General features: G+C 44.7%; 1 protein-coding gene across 1 annotated transcript; it reads left to right on the top strand.

Moving 5' to 3' along the window:
- Nucleotides 1-6,153: 6,153 nt before the first annotated feature.
- On the top strand, nt 6,154-7,357 carry LOC134291903 (uncharacterized). The gene has a single exon (XM_062860298.1). It carries the CDS (start codon nt 6,849-6,851, stop codon nt 7,119-7,121), a length of 273 nt encoding a protein of 90 aa, XP_062716282.1. The 5' UTR covers nt 6,154-6,848; the 3' UTR covers nt 7,122-7,357.
- The last annotated feature ends 2,465 nt before the right edge of the window (nt 7,358-9,822 follow it).

Here is a 9,822-nt window from a genome sequence, read left to right as displayed (position 1 = left end):
ACATGGTGTCTCGAAAGCTGGGCCTGGAAAGCCCGTCCCTTCTCGGATCGAAGGGAACAGGGGGTTGTGACCATTGGTAGGTCCTCAGTCACCACAAGTTAGGGCTAGTCCGGGAAAGTACACCCCTGGACCGTAGTAAACAGCGTAAAGAAGAGTAAGAAAAAAAGATGGAAGAGTCCAAGTACTCGGATGTCTCGAAGGCGATGAGAAGCGACGCCAAGCTCGTAGATCTTGGAGCCGACGTACGCAGTATTACGACAGCATTCGACCTGACCATCGTATCCACGGAGATTGCGTACAAACTGTCGTTGACATGATCTTGTACCGACTTTTCGAACCCTCTAAGCAGAATACCCTTTCCGAATGAGTGTAATCAGTTTCGTACCTTTTAATTCCGCCCTATGTTGCTTATCCTTTGACAGATACGCGTATTTCGACTACCACTTGTAATCTTCCTCAGTGTAAGTTATCCACTCACTGATAACTGACACTGAGGAAGATTACAAGTGGTAGTCGAAATACGCGCATCTGTCAAAGGATAAGCAACATAGGGCGGAATTAAAAGGTACGAAACTGATTTTGTCGTTGATAGTTGATGAAGATAACCGGGGAAGTGATCATTTCCCGATTTTTGTGTCCCTTGTTGAAGCTCAAGCTCCCAAAATGTCCAAAAGAAAGCGATGGCTCTTTGATAAAGCGGATTGGATGGGATTTGAACGCTTTATCGAGAGTAAAACGAGTCAAATTGGCTGCATAGCAGAGTTAACCGACGTACCAGTGGCAAGTGTTACAAACTTCATCCTTCGTACCGGAAGCAAGTCTGTTGACTGGTGGAACCCGGAAGTGAAAAACAAAGTTATATACCGAAGGAAAATGCTGCGCAAGCTGAGGAAGTTGGTCGACAATCATCCTTACAAGATAGATGCTCTGGCGAAGTTCCACCTAGCCAGAAACAAATGCAGGCGAATAATCAGGAAAGTTAATCGAGAAAGCTGGGAAGAGTTCCAGAAGTCTTCCAACCCAGATACGCCAGTTAGCGTTATCTGGAGGAATGTAAAGACGCTGAGTGGCAAAAAAAAAACAAGTTGTACCACCAACTCTTCGACTGAATGACAAATACCTGGAGGATTCCAAGGAGATTGCAGACACTTTGGCGGATTACTTGGAGCAAACCCACGGACAGGAAGATCAAAGAAGCAACGGACCTTCTGTTGATTCGGCACAGATTGGAGGACAGTTTAACAAGGATATTTCCATGGAAGAACTGGTATGGGCAATCGAACAAGGAAAGGGTCAATCCGTCGTGCCCGACTCAATCGTTACCCCATGCTGAAGCGACTCCCGTACAAGGCAAGGGTTGTGTTTATGAAGCTGATCAACGAGGTTTGGAAAATTGGGAAGATTCCATACCACGTATGGAAGGAAGGTACGGTAATCTCACTACCTAAACCGGGAGAGGATTCCAAGATTTTCGGAAATCAACGACCAATAACATTGATGAGCTGTGCTGGTATGACATTGGAAAGGATTGTGAACAGGTGACTGATAGAAGTGATCGAGTCAAACCATCTTCTGGATCCAAGGTAGGGGAATCGATATGTATTTATAGCCGATCTAGAAGCTAGCGTGGAGGAACCTCTAAGTAAAAAGCACCATTACGAGATGGTGATGCTTGATATCAGCTAGGCCTATGACAGAATTTTGAAGAATAGGATCATCAGTCAACTCGAGGAATGGGGAATATCTGGCCGGTTGCTCGACTTTGTCCGAGTAGCAATTGGCTTGGCGGTTTTTTATCCGAACGTAAAAAGCAAACAAATGGGGTGCCACAGAGCTCAATATTGGCTGTGACCCTCTTCGTCATCGGCATGGATTTCATATATTTAAGAAAGAAATGGGCAAGAGTTGATCCCGGATAATGAGATTTTTTGTATATACCGATGACATAGTGGTGCTGGTGCTGGACTGAATCAAAAAGCAGCCAGGAAGGAGATGCAGGAGGTTTGGAAACTGGGTCAGTGGAAGAGGCCTGTCAATTAGTAAGAAGCTGATAAATAAACATCTAGACCTCCCGAAGGTCACTCTGAACGAGACTGGCATTCCGTTGGTTACAAATGCCAACGTATTAGGAGTAAAGTTCAACAACCGTTTCAACTTTATACAACACGCCATGGAGGTGAAAAAGGAATGCAAATCGCTGATAATTCTGCTACGAATGATCGCTCGGAGATCCGGAGGAACGAGGAAAACCTAACTCTATATAGGAAAGGCGTTGATTGAGCCTAAAATCTTCCACGGATGTGTTATCGTTAGTCAAAACGGAGACCAAGTTGGAAGTGTACTGAAACCGGTCTACAACGACATACTGCGAATCTCCTCAGGAGCGTTTCGTACCAGTTCAATAGCAGCCATGCGTGCAGAGTCCGGTGAACTACCGTGCGAGCACGTGGCCTGCTACAGACTGGTGTCCAAAGCTTCGATGCTGGAAGAGAAGGACGTTTTGGGAAACTTATGAATGTGAATGGGCAGGACTAGAACTGCTACCCGTGGTGGAATCCCCGCTACCGTTAAGGAAAGGATAGACATCGCCAGAGGCAACTGTGGACTGGCTGGACCATCGAAGCTCAATTCCCGATAGGCGAGACAGCTAGAAAGGCGCAAATACTGTTTTCTTTTATTTGGTGTGAGACTGCAAGCAGATTTTCACGGACGGGTCGGTAGATGTAAGCAGAACGTGTCGGCCTGGGAGTTGTTTGCAACGAAACAGAGGAATGCGTTCGCTTACCGGAAGGATGAACCATTTTCTCGGCAGAGGCCAAAGCTTTGTGCCTGGCACTTCAGTCGATTGATCCTGATGAGAAGGCAGTGATCAACGCAGACTCGGCCAGCTGTGTATCATCTCCCGAATCCAGCTTTACCAGCCACCCATGGATTCGAACGATGTAGACAGATATGGAAAAGAAGAACGCAGTGATTTGCTGGATCCCCGGACATACCGGTATACGCGGAAATGAAAAAGCAGATGCTTCGGCAAACAGGTGAAGAAAAGACCCGTTGGTAGACCAGCAAATGCCTGCTGTAGGCCGAAATCCGTGGTGTAAAAGATGTCGTCTTATGCGGTCTGTACCGGTAACGGATAAATAACTCCGAAAACTCTGTAGGTCGGATAGATCGACATGCCAAGGACCACGAACAGAGGCAAATGACTGTTCCTGTTAACCATCAGGAACCAGCCTCTATAAAACAAAACATGGACATGTACGCCGTATTAGACGTACTCGTACAGGTGAAATGATCCTCGAGCTCAAGCGTGACAAAGCACGCAAGGGCGCCCCCTTCAAGAGTTCGGAGGAAGAGGTCCTTCACGTGGGTGTCTAGGTGAGGGCTCTCACAGCGGAAGTTACTCTGAAGGTTAAAAACCTAGACGAAATCACTGACGCAGTAGAGGTCTTCTCGGCACTGTAGTAACAGTGCGAAGTGTTGGTAGCCTGCGCAGTCGTGCAACTACGGAAGGACGACCCGGCAAGGACACAGGTGACATTGATCCATCGTCATCCATACCGAATATCCGCCGGTAACAGCAATTAGATCACGGATGGGTCCAACGTGGCAAGATATGGACAACGGGTACCCTCCCGGTCCAGAAGTAGGTGTCTACATCTTACGAGGGCTTCGTGGTCGCAAAGGTAAACGGGGTCATCATCTGTAGCTGTTATGTGCCTCCGCGGTAGTCGATCGATCAGTTCACGCAGATAAAAGACTGTATGACGACCGTGTTGACAGGGCAAAGGCCGCTGGTATACTGGGTGACTTCAATGTCTGGAACATGGTATCGGGAAGCCGTTTCACGGATTAGATCCTGCTAGAATTGTTGATGATTTTCGACTGGGATGTTTGGATATTTCTCTGGGGTTCTGGCTATCAGTCATAACAAGTTGCGTTGAATTTTATAGAATCTTCGCCGACGTTTCGATCCCTTATAGGATTTGAAAATCCTTTTTTCCATTTGCTGATTTAGTCGGCGAAGATTCTATAAAAATCAACGCAACTTGTTGTGATGCATAGCTAGACTCCCAGAGAAAGAACCTGTTAGAGTTAGTCTGTACCAAAAAGTATCCACAGGAACGGAGCGAAGCGATGATAGACTCCGTTACTTTTAGTAATCCTGGAGTAGATCGAACTGCATGGTTGACAAACAGAATGCCATTGGCGGAAGAAGGGGCGTCCAGAACAAACCCTCGCAGATGGAATACATCATACTTAAACGACGAGGTTTTTGAAGAGGCGCTCCGCAGCGAGTGAAACTTACTCGGTCTACTGTGATCTTACGTGGTGACATGTTAACGGCGTCAACCAATTCGGCTTCCGGTTGGGAAGGTCTACTAGAATACTAGATCTTCCTGGTTACTAAAACTGCTGAGATAACTATTCAGTGTAAGAGGAGAGGAATTCGCTACTGTGCAGTGATTCTCGACGTAAGAAATGTGTTCAACAGCTCCTTTTGAATGGCTATTGCCAGAACTCTCATCTAGTCTGGCTATAGCCGAGTACTTGTACAAGATTTTTGGAAACTGCTTCTAGAATCGAGTACTGGTATACGACACAAAGGTAGGTCGAAGGGCTTTCGCTTAACCTCATGAGTTCCGCAAAGGTTCCATCCTATGACCGATGTTATGTTGAGGTTGATGTTCCCATTCGGCGTAACCAGCGTCAGATGCGCTGACGATACTATGCTGAATGTCTACGGTGGTAATGCCATCGAAGAGGTCGGGCTGACTGCTACCCTTACAGTTACGGTTATGGACGAGTGGTGAGCTTCAGGAATTTGGAATCGGCTTACCACAAAACTTGAAAACAACCACAAGCCGGAGCAGCATGTGTCGATTAAGGCAGACGATTGCGCTGTCAGCTCGAACCGCTTTGTCACTCGAAGACGATGATCGACGATAAGTTAACTTATGCCATGACGATTATGCTTGCAAGAGAGTCTCAACAGTTATAGTGTCACTATCCCGGATGATGTTTCTGGAAAGTTTCGCTTCGTCCATACTGTGGCATGGAGACCCGGCACTACGTACCAACAGCTACTGTTATAAGCTGGATAGAACGTACAGGACAAGGGCTGCGTACCGTATTGATAGGATAGTGTCAACGTTCGACTTTCTGTTCCGGAAGCCGAACTGATTACTCGAAAGGCCATCTACCTACACCATCGGTGAACCTCAACAGTTTGTTGAGGATGGTCCGCTCGAACATGGGCTACATGCTCCAAACCTTCGGGAAGACTTCTTCGTCCAGACTGCCTCAAAACTCAATAAAAATAGAAAAAGAAACATGTTCATACGTCTGCTTTATTTCTGCTAAATATTTCGTTCCTAAGAAATGTTCCCGAAAAAAATCATGTCCCAAATCGTACAAAAATGGGTTTAGAATACGGACAACCCTGAAGATGCCCTAAACACCCCATTAATAGAATGTTACATGCTACCTTCTTCTGAAATATACCAAATTTGTACCAGTCTGAAAAAAAGTGATAAAATCGCGTTCCGATGGGATTTGAACCCAAAACTACGTATCAGCTAGACCGGCACTTTAACCAACTAAGCCACAGTTGGATATGTAAAAAAGCAGTTTTTAGGTGTGGGCTCCAGTTAGTCTAGTGGTTAAGGCTATGGATCGCCAATCCGGAGACGGCGGGTTCGACTCCTGTTCTGGTCGAGAACATTTTCTCGATTCCCTGGGGATAGTGTATCATTGTGCTTGCCTCAAAACAAACAAATTTGTGCAATGGCAGGTAAAGATAGCCCTTCAATTAATAACTATGGAATTGCTCAAAGAACACTATGTTTGATAGAGGCAAGTCAAGTCCCAGTGGGAACGTAGAGCCATGCAGAACAAGAAGGTGTGGGCTCGGTGGTCAGTTTGGCTTCCTGCTGAAACGCTGTTGAACCAATATGCACGGGTCATATCGGTGATCAACGGTTCTTTATTTGTTTTTATAGTGATACCAATAAAAACGTAATGCGCGGTCTCAAACACAGACTCTAAAACTTTAAGTACCATGCCATAACCATTCTGATCACAATCAACGTCCGTAGAAACTAGTCCAACATTTCAACCGGTTTTTCATTGAACCTCGAATCCACAACTAACATCAACCAATGTTTGTTCTTTTTTATTGCAGACTCATAAACCAAACGCTGACCAGTTATAGGTCCTCTCCTGCCCCCTGCCCTGGAACGCGAATGAGTTCTTCCGGTAGTTGCGTGAAAAACGGTCACCTCCATCGACTCCTCCGCTGTTTGCATTTTCCAGAGCAATTTGACTGCTGAAACCTGGCTCTGCTCCTCCTACCTGCAGTGAAACAAAACTCCTCTCAATCTCAAGGACAAACGAAACTCCCGCCTCTCTAGAAATGCTGCAACGTCCGCCACCGAGTAGAAGTGACTGCAAGCTGGTGTATCGTTCCACGGGGAAAGTGTGCACGGTTTAAGATCTGTGCTGTGTGACCTCTCTCTATTACCTTAGAAGAAGAAGAAAAAAGTGAATGAAATTGTGCTGTTTCTATGAGCCCAATCGAGGCGAAAGCAAAGCATTTCTCAAGTGGAAGTGAGTGTCCTTTCCGTCATTAGAGTTGTGTTTAGGATTAGGGGTTGTGTTGTTCTAGGGATAGTTTCGCTCGGGCGGACCACAGACGGACGAACGAACGACGGGTTAAAGTGACGGACGTCAAAATTGCAGCAGCAACGGCAGCAGCAGCAGCAGTAGCGGCTGTACCAACAACTGTAGTGGTCAACGGTAGTGGTATTAGCGGTAACAGCAGCAGCAGCATCATCAACAGCAGTGCAATGTCGGCCACCATGAGAACCACCCTGCAGACGGTTCCGGAGTCGCTTCCGGCCGATCACGTTACGAATGCCGTCGCACCGGTTCAGGGTACCACGCAAACCGAGACCAGCACCAGTAGCAGCAGCAGCAAGTCGCACTCGCATGCCACTGCGGCGGCAGCCGCCGTCAAGAACCGATCCTCGTCCAGCAAGGTAAGTGCGAAGGGAGTGGTGGCGGAATTTGTGGGATTTTGTACACTTTCCGTGTATACGGGAGTTGTTTCGTTTCTGTAGAACATCCGTTTATTAGCTCATAGCTGCTGCTACTGTACGTACGCAACATTTGTTGTTTGGTGATATTTTCGTCGTCTCGCTCTGATAAGTGTTGCCGATTGTTGCGTGAACGTATCCAACGGCTGTGAAGTTCTGTTTGGTTTATTCGTATGATCGTCTTACATTTGGTAATCAAATGTTCCATGAAAACATATTTAAAAAAATAACATTGCCATTCATAACCAAGTATAAAAGTATCAGTATGTACATATCTTATTGTTAGATTTTTGGACTAATTACGAAATGACCTTCCCAAGCATAGCCAAGCCATGCATGGGTCATATAATAAGGACTAAGGAGTCTACTACTTGGATAAACTAGACAGAACCCACCAAATACAGAGTCCTATTTGCGTCGGTTTTGGGTGATATTCCTCCAGTTTCCTCAAACGAAACTTCATCTGCGCTCCAACTAACAGTTTAATTTGATCGTTCAACGTATCAACCTAATCAGTTTCGTCGGAAAACCATACTCCGTGAACCGTTGGTAATTAACGCTATGTATCCCAAAAATACACCGATTGTTCTTTTTTCTTCTTTCACTTTCTTATCTAGCCTCATTTCAAGTGATGCATACTGTTTTTACATTGAGCCCCATTCGGTGAGTCAAACAATTGCCAACTACTAACATTATAAGAAATTCAATAAAGACCTAATAACTTCGGTAATAATCTCCGGGAATGCCCTCCCGCCTCCTTCGAAGCATAATTAAATGTAAACAAGTCGTAAAACTTTAACCGACGGCAGGAGAAACCATCACCGTCGTCACGGTTTCTGAATGAATGTAGGCCAGAACTCCCAAAGTATTGATAATCACCGACGATATCGATAATGAGGGACATTGGCGACGTAATTGGGTTTTGTTTTCCTTTGCCTTGCGACACTGATTCTCCTGGTTTGGTCGTTTAGCATAAAAAAAATAATTAAAATTGTATGTCCTCCTCATCGATTTCGTTCTTCCTTTGGACTTTTCCCACACTACCATATACCGAAATGCTTACATGCCGCCTTCCGGAAACGAAAATAAATTTATTTCTGGAAATGGAAATTACAATCGTCCTTGATACGAGTTACAGCTTCCACTCTGTTGCAGTAGCTTCACCGGAAACTGCAAAATAGTTCACCAGTTATCTTCTTTTCTCGATGGTAAACTTTTCACCTACGATCATATCGTGAAGCGTTATGGGTTGAGAAGGAGCCATGGCAGCTGCAATGAAACGAACCTTAGCATCCATATGATTGATTTTTGTTTTCTTTCGTTCTTCGAGGAAACGCTGGAAGCATTAAATTTGATCATGGCGGCTCGTAGGCACACTATTGATTGCATATTGGATTTCTTAAGGAAATCAGATGAAATCGGTGTAAAATTATTAACAAATATTATTTCGATGGCGTAGCATATATGTACGTCTAAATTACTGGTGTTCTAGTGGTTATCGCTTCTGATTCGTATGCAGAAGATCCTGGGTTCAATCATTGGCCCGTACCTTTCTTCCTACTATGTATCTTTCTATATAGTTTCTCCCTCCTCTCCACATATACAACTCATGTATATTCACATGTTCATAGTTATCGCTAAACGAGTTGAAAAAGCTGTTTCCATTCCTTCCAACTTTCACAGCACAGTGTCAATCTGTCAGAAAACGCCTACGGGTTATGCAATCAAGCGGATTGTGTCGCATTATCTTCAGAGTAATAAACATACTAATCTTTCATCTTTCGCCTGGCATCCACGCACCAATGTGTGAACCCTTTGCCAACCATCTTTCAGCAACACTCCGACATTCGCATGAATTTTGTGCAGATTCAGGGGTATACTCGGTCTGCTGTTGTTACAAATGATTTCCATCATTACTTCCTTCCCCACATTGACCCGCAAACTACGTGGCAGGCGACATTGTCACCTTAAAATAGACGATCACCAACACTCACACACTGAAGTTGTCTGCTAGTCCCCGACAGATATTTCATTCGTTCCTTGTGTGAGTGTAGCTGTTCTGGCGATACTGGAATCCACGGGCGGTTAGTCAAGCTCAAGCTCATAGCAATCTGTATAAGTTGTAAATTTCAGAGAAATGTCCGTTTTGCTTCGATAAAAAATAAAACATTTGGGTCGTATAAATAAAATGTGACGAATTTTACTATCTTTTTGTGGATCTGCGCAGAGTTCACTGCATTGTTGGCATGAATATGAAGGTTTTCGAATATGTGGTGTTTTCTTTCGAACATGAGCTTTTACTACATGTTCGTAGTGAAAACTTTCAATATTTTTCCCGTAGTTTTGAAGGTTTTTGCTGGAAGCTTGTGATGCCGTCAAAATATTAAAATTCTTCCAGATGATTTTCCGATGAGAAAAACTAAATCAAAAAGGAGCCTGGGTAATCGCGCTAGACCAACAAAAGATGAGATCTAGTTGCTTTTTCCGGCAAGCCGACGATTCCAACGAAATGCTGCAAATTCTATGTGGACGCGGATTAATTTGGAAGTAGAAATCCAGCAATTAACTTCCTTTCTAGGATTTTACAGTTATTCCGCCAGAGTTTATTTGTGGAAATTAAATGAAAATACCTTATGAAGTGCCTTCCAGGAATTCTCACAAGGTTGCTTCCGAATTTCTTCAGGCCATTTCCAGATTTTTTCCCGATATTGCTCTCAGAGTCCCT

Source organism: Aedes albopictus, chromosome 3 (genome assembly GCF_035046485.1).
Source record: "Aedes albopictus strain Foshan chromosome 3, AalbF5, whole genome shotgun sequence".
Taxonomy (NCBI): Eukaryota; Metazoa; Arthropoda; class Insecta; order Diptera; family Culicidae; genus Aedes; species Aedes albopictus.
Note: the sequence above shows the minus strand (reverse complement) of the source record. Positions and strands in the feature narration are given on the sequence as shown.

Coding starts and splice junctions, on each gene's coding strand:
- LOC134291903 (XM_062860298.1), top strand. CDS start 6,849: ATGTCGGCCACCATGAGAACCACCCTGCAGACGGTTCCGGAGTCGCTT.